Source organism: Carettochelys insculpta, chromosome 7 (assembly GCF_033958435.1).
Source record: "Carettochelys insculpta isolate YL-2023 chromosome 7, ASM3395843v1, whole genome shotgun sequence".
NCBI lineage: Eukaryota > Metazoa > Chordata > Testudines > Carettochelyidae > Carettochelys > Carettochelys insculpta.
The window spans coordinates 42052796-42066780 of record NC_134143.1 but is presented as its reverse complement, the minus strand read 5'-3'; the positions used below and the strand labels follow the sequence as shown (position 1 = coordinate 42066780).

The 13985-nt window shown below is 41.4% G+C and overlaps 1 protein-coding gene across 4 annotated transcripts in view; it reads right to left on the bottom strand.

Moving 5' to 3' along the window:
- Positions 1–13985, bottom strand: part of MYOF (myoferlin) — a 129824-nt gene that overhangs the window by 17640 nt on the left and 98199 nt on the right. For all 4 annotated transcript variants that reach the window (XR_012646308.1, XM_075000386.1, XM_075000384.1 and 1 more), the window contains 6 exons: positions 13752–13910; positions 13525–13623; positions 11526–11687; positions 10865–11030; positions 9415–9491; positions 2040–2051 (listed from right to left, as the gene is read on the bottom strand). Coding sequence is in view for 3 of the 4 variants with exons in the window: in XM_075000386.1 (XP_074856487.1) it covers positions 2040–2051; positions 9415–9491; positions 10865–11030; positions 11526–11687; positions 13525–13623; positions 13752–13910 (675 nt within the window). In the remaining variant the exon portion in view is untranslated. The remainder of the gene's footprint in view (positions 1–2039; positions 2052–9414; positions 9492–10864; positions 11031–11525; positions 11688–13524; positions 13624–13751; positions 13911–13985) is intronic.

Genomic DNA, 13985 nt, shown 5'->3' with positions numbered 1-13985 from the left:
GGTAAATAGATTAAAAAAAAAATCTGTCAGGGATGGTGATACGTCCTGCTGTGAGGGCCGGGGACTGGACTCCATGACCTCTGAAGGGCCCTTCCAGCTCTGTGAGATAGGATTGGTGGGTTCCTGCCTCAGCCAGCCTGGCAAGGCTTGTGGCGTGCCCCATCTAAGCCCCACCCCAGGGTGTGCAATCTGTGGGGTACTCACCAGAGGGTTGTCCAAAGGTGCCCTGGATGTGGTCTTGCTGGAAGGCCCTGACTCCAGGGAATGGTCAGGTTCCTCTGGCTGGGCCGCTGCTGGCGTTCCTAGCTCCTCCAGCTGCATTGGGTGGGGCCTCCTCTCCCCTGGCCCCTTGGCTGCAGACATCATACTTGCACCCCAGGAGCTGGTTGAACTTGTTGCAATAGGGCTGGGGTGAGGTGGGTGTGCCCCAGGGCATTGTAGTGCTTGGCTGTGGGGTTGAGGAGAATGGTGCCCACACCATGAGAGGGCCCACTTCTTGGACCCCCAGGGTGGGGCCTGGAACCCCTTGGACTTGTCCTTTGAGGGACTGGGGGCGGGGTCTTAGGCAACCTCTGCCATTTTTGTCTGTCTGGGGAGCAGCTGCGAGGCTGTGGTCCTGCCTCTCTCTCTCTCTCTCACACACACACACACACACACACACACACACACACACACACAGAGCGCGCGCGTGCTTCCTGCCATGGGGTCTCCAGGGCTCCCTGTGCCTTTAAAAGCAGCTGGGGGCAGAGCATAGAGCTGTGGTTTCAGTGGAGAGGACACCTCCTTGGTGCCATGGAGAAAAGGGCCCCCCCAGAACATCCACACATTTTTTTTGTTTGTTTTTTGGACAGAAACTGCCGACAAAAACATTCTCTCTCATCCCCGAGAGGCAGAACACTGTCTGTGGAAGTGCCAAGTTTTGTAGACAGACTGTTGACTAAATGTATTCTGCATGTAGACGCTCCATGAGTTTTATCAACAAAACCCTCTCATGTAGCCATAGCCATAAAGAACAATAAAATGTAAAGTTAGGGCTTGTCTTATGTACCTCAAAAGAATTACAGTACTGCATCTGACCAATGCTTTGTTTTTACTGGTATCCTGCTTTATAGCAGTACATACTACTTTGGCTGCCCCTTCTTCTTGCATATGCACCTAACCGCAGCTATCTATGCAGTTTGCTATTGCAATGAATTCTAGATATTTTGGTGACTGTCCCCTCCAAAATCCATAGTACCTAAAGTAAATCGGTCATACAATTCATTAACATTGAGGTTAAATATGTCAGTCCTGACACAGGTACACCTCCCATTGAGTTCAATAATACTAACACAGTTAGAATTACACCCAACCAGATCCTCTGCTGGTGTAAACTGCATTCTCCCCACTGAGGTCCATGGAGGCCTGCTGCCTTTACATTTGCTGAGGATTAGACCTATTGCCGGTCAGGCTATGTCTATTAGGAAGAAGTAGCAGAACCATCAGTGAATTCTGGAAACTATTACCTCACTTTTTTCCCCTCATATTTCAAAACTGTATGGAAAAGAAATGTATTTTGTCCCTGTGCCACCCTATTAGAGTGACCAAGGAACTAATTTTAAGGGTTTCTTTCAATTATTTTGACTGCATCTTACCACAGATATTTTGTGTATCTAACTCTATGGGGATTAGACCTGTTACTAGTAGAAAGTAATCAATCTAGAGAAATAATCAAGGTAGTAATTGCTTTTATTCACTGTAAATATATGAAAAATACGAAAGGATTGTGGCATTTACAGAGGTGATTAGTGTTAATCAACTCAATAAATCTGTTTCTTTTTTAATAACTCTTGGACTATATTTTGGTTTTGCGTAATTTTCTACATTTTCCTTTCTGATCAAAAAATGAAGGCGGCATTTTATTTTGATGTTTTTCGGAAGTTACAAATCCCTCCTCCAGCCTCCAGAATCAGAGGATAAAGTTATCTTATCGATTTCTATTCAGAGCTTTGACTTTAAGAAAGTGCCATGCTATTATAAATAAAGAAAATTGTAATTACCTTTTCTGTAAGCTGCTCAAAAGGATCCATTCATAAAAAAGAGCAAAAGAAAAACAGAGGGTAAGTAAAAAAACAAGATTTACAATGTTCTACATTTGGTTGTAAGTAATCAACACAGAACAGTTATTTTTCATATAGCAGTTTTATATTTAAAAAATGTTTAATTTATTTACAAATTATTCCAAGATTATTTGTTGTTTTATTGGTTGAACTACATACCATTTTACTACGACATTTTACATACCCAATGAAAAGCTGAAAGTTGTCAGAATAAGGGAATTTATTTTTTGTTTTTTGTCACATGGTTTAAAAAAAGTAAAAAGAGAATATACGTGTATTTATATTCTTGTGGGACCCAAATACAGCATTCTTCTCTCACCCCCAATTGTCTGTCACTGATTGTTTGTAGTTTGCAAGGTATGCACACTCTAACCCATTCTTTGCTTGGTTGGTTTACTTACAAGGAGGTCCAAGACTAACTATAAACTGAACATAGTCATTTTTCATCCACAGGAATTTTGTTCCAAAGGATCTTCATATGTAATCATTTGAGTTTTGCTCTTTTGGAAGACCCTCATATCTTACTCCTTACATGTGTATAAAATATTTGCTAGTATTCATAAGTCTTTGTCTTTTTATTGCCAATTTGCAGCTTTGAAAATTGTGGGCATTCCACAGTCTGAAAAAATATGAAGAATTGTACTTGCAACAACCTTCACAATCACAAAGTTAATGGAAGATTCTGTTTCATACTAATTGTACAATTAACAGCAAGTATTGTACCAGACTTATTTAGAAACAATGATTACTGCTAGTGATTTTCTGACATCACATCACTCACTGTGTTCTAATTTAGAGGCATAACACTAGATTCTTACGCAAACCAAAAGAAATCCCCAAAATAGCATTTGAGTATATACAACAAGTGTACTACTTAAAATTCCTCATTTCTGTCATGAAGGTAATTGTCCTGTATTGTATTTCAGTCAGCATTGCTAAGCTTAAGATCAAATCAGAAGTATCCAATGGTTGCAAATAATTTCATCCAGTATGAGGATTTATGACAATTTCTAAAGGAGCAGTTTGTCTGATACCTGTAGTTGAACAGATAGAGAATGTAATGACTTTCAAGACCTTGAATTTTTAATCTTTATTTTTTCAAAACTAGTTCACAATGCTGAAGATAGCTGAATGAAAGTTTCCATGGGGGAAAAATCTGTTTGAATTGCTATACGAAAAGCTTCATTCATAATAACTAAATTAAGAGGCTTTACCACAAAATTTAGTTATTTATGGTCTATGAATATTTCATCAGATCGTAATGTTCAAGGAGCTGAATGGTTTAATATGAATTTTGCGTGATAGTTTTTGAAATATCTTTTCAAATAATATTTTTAATACCTTGGAAAAATGTTTAAAATCCAAACTGCACAAATCCTCACTGCAAAGTGTAAATATAATCTATATTTTCGGTGCTGTTATAATTAATAAGCAAGGGTCATTTAGAGAATGCCAGTGATTTAAGCCAAATCATTATTCGATAAACTGAGATTTTGGAGAGAGAGAGTCACTTGGCAACAATCAGCTATTCAGTGACTTCATTAGCTATTATTATAAATTTTCTTTCATAACGAGTATTTATTTATTTGCCCCAAGTTATGGAGACCTGGTAGTTTCAGGCACAGTGGAGTCTTAGCAAGATAACAGAATTACGTTTTTATTTACTCTTGATTAATTTTATCCAACAGTATGTTTTCCTGTTGGAAAATTTCATTTTAAACAAAATTCAAATAGTAGTAGTAGTAGTAGTAGACCAAAACTAATAATTGATTCTGAAGCATAGCGGTGACATTTAAAGGAACTGGAAGAACTCTCATGTAATAGTAAATATTCTGCTGTACTTGATATAAAAGCATCCTTCACTCCAAAATCTCTCTATAGAGGAATTATCAAAAGCAAAGTGAAAGCCTCATAACCAAGGAACCTCGATCCCCACTTCAGTTATCTTCATGCATTAGCGTCATACATACATGCACTGCTGTTGGAGAAGCCATTTTGCTGAGTGCTGTTGACATACTGCTTAAGCACTGGAAATTGGAATGTAATTGATGAAACTTCTACATCTGTATTCTTAGTGTGTTATCTGCACATCTCATATGCTTTCCAGAAAGGTAGTTATAATTCTTCTAACGAGTTCTTACATCATATGGATGCTACTAGTGTATACAATACAATAGTACATTTACTAAATTGATGTCCAGCTCTAAAACAAGTTGTCAAGCACACTACATAGTATTTTATATGTTTTCCCTTCTGAAGGTGAAATCCTGGCCCCACTGAAGTCAATGGGAGGTCTGCCATTGGCTTTACTGGGACTGGGACTTTTACCCTAGGTATCTCTTTTGTATATAATAAAGTGACATAAAAATTCCTAATATCATTGGGAACTTGGAAGGCATTGAGATGATTAGCACAAAAGTCCTGTTTTTATCTACTATTTTATGTTAAACATCAAGTTCCTATGCAAAACAAAGCAAGCAGTCCTGTAGCACCTTTACCTAATAAATAAAACTGTTAGTCTAAGGCGCTACAGGATTGCTTGCTTTGTTTTCTGAAGACACAGACTAACACGGCCCCTCTGAGACTATCAAGTCACTATTGTGTGAGAAATAAGAATGTATGGAAATGCACTATTATGAGGTCTCTAAATGAGTCCACCCTTTCTAACATTAAGATCCTGAATGAATAGTGAAAAAGGCAGATGTGTACAACACATTCAGGCCGTGTCTACACGTGCCCCAAACTTCGAAATGGCCATGCAAATGGCCATTTCGAAGTTTACTAATGAAGCGCTGAAATGCATATTCAGCGCTTCATTAGCATGCCGGCGGCAGCCGCGCTTCGAAATTGACGCTCCTTGCCGCCGCGCGGCACGTCCAGACGGGGCTCCTTTTCGAAAGGATGCTGCCTACTTCGAAGTCCCCTTATTCCCTTATTCCCATGGGGTCACTATTGTGTGAGAAATAAGAATGTATGGAAATGCACTATTATGAGGTCTCTAAATGAGTCCACCCTTTCTAACATTAAGATCCTGAATGAGTAGTGAAAAAGGCAGATGTGTACAACACATTCAGGCCGTGTCTACATGTGCCCCAAACTTCGAAATGGCCATGCAAATGGCCATTTCGAAGTTTACTAATGAAGCGCTGAAATGCATATTCAGCGCTTCATTAGCATGCGGGCGGCAGCCGCGCTTCAAAATTGACGCTCCTTGCCGCCGCGCGGCACGTCCAGACGGGGCTCCTTTTCGAAAGGACGCCGCCTACTTCGAAGTCCCCTTATTATGGGACTTATTGGGAATTATTCCCATAATAAGGGGACTTCGAAGTAGGCGGCGTCCTTTCGAAAAGGAGCCCCGTCTGGACGTGCCGCGCGGCGGCAAGGAGCGTCAATTTCGAAGCGCGGCTGCCGCCCGCATGCTAATGAAGCGCTGAATATGCATTTCAGCGCTTCATTAGTAAACTTCGAAATGGCCATGCAAATGGCCATTTCGAAGTTTGGGGCACGTGTAGACGTAGCCTCAGTGAACACAGTAGAAACAGGGCCAAGCCACAAATTTTGTATCTGAATATAAACTTTTCCTAAGTTCTAGAGTGCTTTCATTCATGACTTCTGTTATATTAAAAAGTCTTTGCTTGTAGAAGAGGAAAAATTGGAATCACACAAACCAACAAAAAGAAATAGTCAATCCTGAAGCTGTTGACATATGCTTAACTCTAATATGGATGTGAATAAGCAAAAGTTCCTATGTTTGAAACATTTGTCTTCTAAACCTGAATTTTATCAGTCTGCTTTTATTTTTTAAGAAAAAATTGATATCAAAAGTATGGACTAAGACTCTGCACAATTTAATGTTTTTAAAAGTGTTGAGGTTGTTTGTGTTGGTTATTTTTTAAAAGAAATTTGTTAATTAAAAGTATTTGAAATCATGTTGAATAGTAACAGAGAGGTAGCCATGTTAGTATATATTCTAACAAAACAAAACAGCAGTCATGTAGCACTTTGGTTAGTCTTTAAAGTGCTACATGACTGCTGTTTTGTTTCATCTGCAGTCAGTAATCTTTGAAAAAGGCTATAAGTTATGGGACAAATTTTGCAAACCTAAAATCACTGTGATTTGACCTCACATTTTAATAAAGAACAAACTTTTGTAATTAAATTACAAATACGTATAAAATAAGGTTTTATAATAGGATTGCTGAAGGAATCAGACCAGTACAAGAGCTACAAGACAAAAAGGAAACAAATATACAATACTCAGGGGCTGCAGAAACATTTCACTTGATGTGAGTTTGGAATGGCCACAATACTCAGGAGGTAAGGATGGTGGCAAAGCTATGACTGAGATGTACCTGTCATGTCAAATGAGCATTAATAAATCCTTTATACCAAGGTCTTGATTTTCCACTCCTTTCAAAAAGGAAGAACAGAGCCAGTTGTGGCTTCCTGAGTCACAGGTGTCAAATCCCAATGTCAGCTCAAATTTATGCCAGTGAAGGACTGGGCAATTCTTTGCCATAGCCGCTCAAATTACCCTATCACCACATTGCATTCCCTTCATTCCCAGTATGCTCAAGGTGAGGGTGGAGGGAAGATCAGATAGTTCAAGAAGAGGCAGAGAGTTCCCTTGCATAAGCCACTGAAACATTCCCTGATCTCTGGCTGGTTCAAGGTCCTTTTGCACTGCATGAAGACAGTTGACCAGAGAAATTCCTCCCCCTGCATTTGGTTTATTTCACTTATTTTTAAAGTGTTTGGAAAGCATTAATTGGTAATATATTTTGCATGCCACTACCCTAGTCCTTGTTTGGCCTTGCATCCACAAATCCATCCTCTCTTGGCTGTTTCTATAAAAACTTTAAGCTTAGTGTGGCTAAAATTAACAATGTGTCACTTATTTCTTCCTCCAAACCCTCTCTTCTTCTTGCTTTCTCTTTTACTGCTAACATCATAATCCGCTCTGTTTCTTAGAAAATAATGTGGGGATATCTCCACCTTCTTTCTCTTTCTGTTTTTCACATCCATAATGCAACCTTCAAACCAAATTAGGTAAAATATTTCACACAAACAACATAGAAGACTCACTATTTTGGTGTATTAATGTATTTGGTCAGCCATATGCAAACAGCAAATGATTTTCAGATGTGACTGTGTCAGTGAAAGGTAGGAGAGTGGACTGAATGTATACTGTTAACTGCTTGCAAATATTAATATCTGTGTTGATATACCAGCACTCCTGTGATAAACACCTGCTGCTTGCACAGACACTGTTTATAGATCATAATTACAGAGAAGTTATGCAACATGAAAGACAAAAGAAAATCGCAGAGAGAGGGAGCCTCAGTAAAGCAAGAAAAGCATTTCAAAACTAATGCACATCATAAGTGCAAACACCAATGACAAAAGCAAAAACGTTAAATAAGCACAGAAGTAGTTGTTTAAGATTCAGTGTGTTAAGCATTAAATCTGGGCAAATCTCTCAAAACTGTATAGCAAGTGTGTTCTCAAACACTTCAACCTGAGTGGTGTTTACTATTGAATTCACGTTGGCTTTTGTGGTTGCTTTATATGAACAGTTCAGAAAACAAGTGCATGGGCCAGAGTGGACACAAAAACATTTGAAACTAAGCAATAATATTCATAGAGCACAGGTTTAGAACTTGTCAATGCAAATATTCACAACAGAAACTTGATACTAAGTGTAACTCATCCAACCAGGAAATGGAAACGTGCTATATAACCTATGAGTCCAATCAAGCCAATCAACGTTTCTAGAATTTTATATCTGAACACCAATAAGAAATTGCTCATGAATTTCCTAGTGATTAAAAGTTATTCACCAAAGGTATTTAGTGAATGATTTGAAATAGAAAACTGTAAAATTATAAACTACTCACAGACAATTCCTGACCAGATAGAATAAACTGAGAACAGAATGCATTGGTTCATAGAATCCAGTGCTTTTTTTCACTAGGAAAAAAAGGAGCCAGAACTCAAGTTTGATGATTCCTCATAGGGGTTAGTGTATTCAATTTTAGAGAAAATAATTAAAAATAACGGTCTTAAAACACTTTTTTGATGGAAAGTGATCCACTGGAACTGTACATGCTGGACGTGTAAAACTGCCTAAAATATGTAACAACTATTTTAAGTTAAAGGGGGAAAAAGGCAATGTCGGGGGTTGAATCTCTGCCCCAGCACCTCCCACTCAGATGTCTGGGAATCAGCTCTACTGACCCCCTGATGTAGGGCACCCTCTGCTAGCAGTGTACCACCACTGTCACTTCCATTCCTCTGCCTGTCCAGACCCCACACTGGTTTCAATCCATGGCCCACGATGGGACACCTTTGTATTATTGCCCTGCTCTTCTTCCAATGGAAGCAGCAACCCACTGTCTTGTCATGAGTCTCAGGGGTCCACTGCAGTCCTCAGTCTAGCTCAGGGATGGGTAATAATTTCTGATGAGGGGCCATACCAAGAATTTGGTAAGTGGTCAAGGGCTGCCCCCTTCCATATTAATGGAGGAGGTGCAGGATCTGTGGGGTCTGGAAGGGAGTTTGGGTGAAGGAAGCAATTGTGACCTGGAGCAGGTGACTGGGATGCAGGGTACGGGAGTGGGTACAGGAGGGAGTCAGAGGATTTAGATTACATGGAATAGAGTGGCAGGAGTAGGGGTCAGATGATTGGTGAGAGGGCAGGTCTGGGGTGCCAGAGGCAGGCACTGGCCAGGAGACTTACCTGGCCAACTCCAAGCCAGCAGCTCTGCAGGTTTCCCAGGCAGGCTCCCTGACTGCCTGGACATATGGTTTGTGAATAGCTATGAGCTGGAGGTGAGCGCCCCAGCCGGAGGAGCTCCATTGCTGGAGGCACTCTGCAGTGCATGAGCCATGACTGGAGAAGCCCCGCGGCATGTGATCCGCGGCTGGAGGCACCCTGTGGCTGGATGCGCCCCATGGCTCTAAAATAATGGGGGAAAAGGTAGCGGAATGCTGTTTCAATGTGTTCTGCCACGCAAAAAGCCCTGATAGAATCATAGGTTGGGAATACATTATTCTTAATTATTTACTCAGCTCTACCTTGCATAGAATATGTAATTTCAATGGTAACCACAAAAAAGATAAGAATAATTAAAATACTTCCTTTGCTCCACTGCCACAGTACACATTTATTGTAAATGACACTCCAAAATGCTCCAATAATTTTACAGCTACTTCTCGAACTTGCGCAGAATGCCAGCAAAGTTGTATGCTAAGTAGTTATTAGTAAATCATGCATCCAAAATATGAATGTCAAGCATCAAATTTCAAAGATTACCTGAGCTGCTAGCAGTGGTTGTGCGTCCTCCATTTCAATGACCACATCCTGACGAGGCGCCGCAGACAGGAGGCTAACTGTGAATGAAACATGTTCCTAAGATGAAATACGCTGATCAGTTTTGTTATCAGAATTTAAATTCAAATGCTACAGATGTCAAAACGTTTATTTGGCACTTTTGACTTTTTAGAACAAGCAATTATTTGCCATCTTTTGTTAACTACTACTCAGAATTAGCTAGAATTAGTTACATACATACATATTTTTCTCTCACACACAAACACGTAACAAATCCAGTAGACTGTGACAGGACATTTTCAAACCTGCAAATGGCAGGTAGGCGCTAACGTCTATTGAAAGTCAATAAATGTTAGAATCTTATCTGCCATTTATGCTTTTCAAAATCTTCCCATAATGGACTGCAATGGAAAAAATGATGTCTCGTATACATAATATGATGATACAGCACAGTAAACTGAGGTGGTCTGTTATGAATCTTATCTTCAAGTTGATCTATTTGGATACTCAAGTGGCTACTTATGGTTTTTGCTTTTCTGTTTTTTAAAGCTATTCTGATGTTTCCATCCATTCTCTCGAATAACGATGATGGCTTTCTAAGAAGCACTGAATGTAAACTAGGTAAAAGGTGGGAAGTTTAAATGAAGAATGGCTTTGAAAATAAACTAACCCATAAATTGCAAAGCCATCTTTCTAATAACTTCCCCTTTGCTTTTCAGTCTTTCATCTCTCTGAGTGTGGTTCTTTGTATCACTACTACCAATTACAATGGTAATTTAAAGGCAGTCATACTGTATGCACATGCTACAGAAGCCTTTTGGAGATGTCATGTAATCCAACTGTCTGACACTGTCAGTTGTAAGAATACAGATGTTACCCTGTAGGTTGTTGCCTCTCTTCTAAGGCTCTATATCAGGGTGGGTAATAAGTTGGAGGCAGTTCAACAGGGTTCGCTGTGGTGGGCTGCCGGCACTTTATTTACCTGTCTCTCTTCAGGTCCAGGGACTTGCAGCTCCCATTGGCTGTGGATCACCATTCCCAGATAACGGAAGCTGCAGGAAACAGTACGGACCAGGGCATTGCTTCCTGCAGCTCCTATTGGCCAGGAACAGCTATCTGTGGCCAATAGGAGCTGCAGGTGCTTAGACCTGTGGAGGCTCAAGTAAACAAAGTGGCAGTAGCCCCCCAGAGCTAACCCTACTGAATTGCCTCCAGCGCATGGGCCTGTTATTGCTCACTGCTTCTCTGTAGACTGCTACATTGCTCATTAATACAGTGGGTTTGATTTTCCACTCAAGCCACAACGTCACAAACAACATACAGTACTACATGGCTATAAATCTACTCAGTATACATAGAAAGAGAACATTCAAGGTGAATTACTCCAATCTTCCTCAGGAAAGGATAACTGTTGTCTTTTTTAGCTGCCTACCTTTTAATTGTGGTGCAATGTCTTCTTCAGTATTATAGGGGTCACAGCGGAAGTCTTCCAGGGAGTCAATGGTACACTGTCCCACAACTGGTTTCCGCCCAAATTGTCTGTGGTCTACCACTTTAATAACTAGTGGTGGAGTGTAGAGCTCCTCTTTGGGCAAAAGCTAAAAGTAAAAAATAAAGTTTAGTTTCTTGTGTTTAGAACCATGATGGATGAGAATACAGATTTTTTTTTTGCCTGAGCAAACATTAGATTGGATCACATTTTCAGTAATTTTACATTGAATTCCCTTCATACAACTCCATTCTATACTAATGTAATGACAATATAACAATCTTTTAAAATGCATATATTTCTTTAAAATAAGATTTTTTTCAGCCTCGTATATACCAAAAATGAGGGCTTATAAATTCACACATGCAGCTGTAAACAGATAAGCAACATAATTATATTGATTAGTAGCTAATGGGAATACATGATTTGGTTAGAATGTATGTAGAAATGTTTAATTATCATTATGAGAACATTCAGAGTCAAAGATGAATGTCTTATGTTAAGCTGAATGTGCTTGTGTTATTGATTTTTACACTAAAAATTAAACCTAGATTGTAGAACACTTAATACCACTGCAGATCTTTGCACTGTAATGTTATCATACCACTTTCATGAAGAGAACAGAACATGGAAAATTTGGTGTTTTTTTTAGGTTTTTGATCACAACAGATTCCACCATTTCACCACCACACTCTACAATAAGACTTGGGGAAGTTACAGAAGCCATTTGGTAGCTTTTCATGTTTCGTAAACCCCAGGCAAGAATCTGTAAATAAAATATAAAGTAAGCGTTACTAAGGTTAACCAGTGTGCTAAAATGATACTGAAATACTAACAGAAAGGGGGAAACACTGTCTTTCCAATTATAAAGTATGGCTCACACATATATCAAGGTTTTTTACATAAAAATGTTAATGACACTGTACTGGAAAATAAGCCATTTGTATCTATTTCATTATGGCTACGTCTATACTAGCCCCTTTTTTTTGAAAGGGGCATGGTAAAGAGCGAGGCCAGAAGATGCTAATGAGGTACTACCATGAATATGCAGCAGCTCATTAGCATAGCAGCAGCCGTGGCCATTCAAAAGTGCCACTTTTAAATCGTGCACCACCCGTGTAGATGGGGACTTTTGAAAGGACCTCCCAATCTTTGAAAGCACCTTATTCCTAAAACCGAATACAGTAAGGTCGCAGCATATGCAAAGGTTCCGTTCCACGCACCCTTGCGTAACCTGGATTTCATGCAAGTTGGGGTCTGGCTTTTTCCCCGGCAGAACACATGTTCTGCAGCCAGGGAAGCAGCAGAAAGGTAAGTCCTGGAGTGGGGGGGGCAGTTGGGGAGCATTAAGCCTGGTGGTGGGTTGGGGCCACAGGAGGTAGAGGGGGAATAAAGCTGGGGTGGGTTAGAGCTGCAGGGGGGAGAGGGGTGGAGTTAAGCTGAAGCTGTGTGCGGGGTGGTGAGCCAGAACCCTTCTCAGGTGGCGAGCCAGGACATGGCAGGAGGCTGAACGGAAGCCAGAGCCAGGCGCAGGTGGTGAGACGGCGGGGGGTGGGGGTTTAAACTGGGGCGGGAGGATGGAAATGGAGCCGCGCATGGGGGGTGAACTGGAACCATGTGTGAGGGGTGGTGAGCCAGAGGTGAGGGTGGCAGGTGAGCTAGAGCCACACGCGGACGGTGAGCTGGGCCACGGCGGGGGTTGAACTGGAGCCAGAGCCGAGCATGGGTGATGAGCTGGCAGGGGGGTTGAACTGGGACTGCGCATCAGGAGTTGAGGGGGGTTAAACTAGAGCCACGCACGGGGGGTTTAAATCGGGGCAGGAGTATGGTAATGGGGCTGTATGTGAGGGGTTTCAATTGGAACCACAGGTGGGGAGTTTAAATCAGGGCAGGGGGTGGAGGGTAAACCAGAGCCATGCGTGAGGGTGGTGAGCCAGAGCCGGGGGGGAGGTGGCAAGTGAGCCAGAGCCGTGTGTGGGGTGTGAGCCAGCAGGAGGTGTTGAACAGGAACCAGGGGGTTGAGTCGGAGTCGCACCTGAGGGGTGGTGAGCTAGAACCAGAGGCAGGGATGGCCAGGGGGTGGGGGGGTGATCAGGAGCTACGTGTGGGTGGTGAGCAGAGCTGTGGAGAGGGGGAGGCTGATCCCGGGCCGTGCAGAGCCAGTGGGGTTGAGCCAGGACAGAGGGAGCGAGTTAAGCGCAACTGGAAAGCACACTACAGGGTTTACAATAAGAATCGGGGTCAGGCACATAAGAGCAGGGTTGCGTACTCTGAGTTTGTGTACTCTGAGACCTTACTGTAGGAAGAAGGGGCTTTCGAACTCTGGGGGGCCCTTTCAAAAGCCCCCATCTACACGGATGGCACGCAATTTGAAAGCAGAACTTTTGAATTGCTGCGGCTGCTATTATGCTAATGAGGTGCTGCATATTCATGGCAGTGCCTCATTAGCATTTTCTGTCCTCGCTCATTACCATGCCCCTTTCGAAAAGAAGGGGCTAGTGCTGACAAAGCCTGTGACATTGCTTATGGAAGCAAAGATATAAAGACATTTTCTACCTACACATGGAGATTCTTATTCAGTTTATTTCAGCAGCATATAGTACCTCAATAGCAGTGAGCTGCACAACAGGTCTAATTCCCTGAGGTACCATGTAAAGCTGAGGTGCTCTTTGTGGTGGAAGAATTGGAAGGTTGGAGTCATCCTATGAAGACAGATACAGAAACTTGTTTCTCTCCTTTTTCTTAAATAAAGTACAAGTATATAGGCAAACATACGCTGCTGTGGGTGTTTCAATATACCATTCAGATTAGATGAATATATTTAAATTACCTTGTCCCTCAGAATAAGCTCAGCAGCAAAGAGGATGTCTCCACAAGCTTTGCCACCATTCATTACAGGATACCAGAGAAGCTTAGGTGTGATATCCACTCCTGGATTTAGCTTTACCATTGGAGAACAAATACTTCTTCCTAGAAACTCATCTTTGCCCTGGACAAATTGGCCAATCAGAAATCATAAACTTAATTAATCTGTTACCTTCAAGTAAATAACCAAAGGAGAATC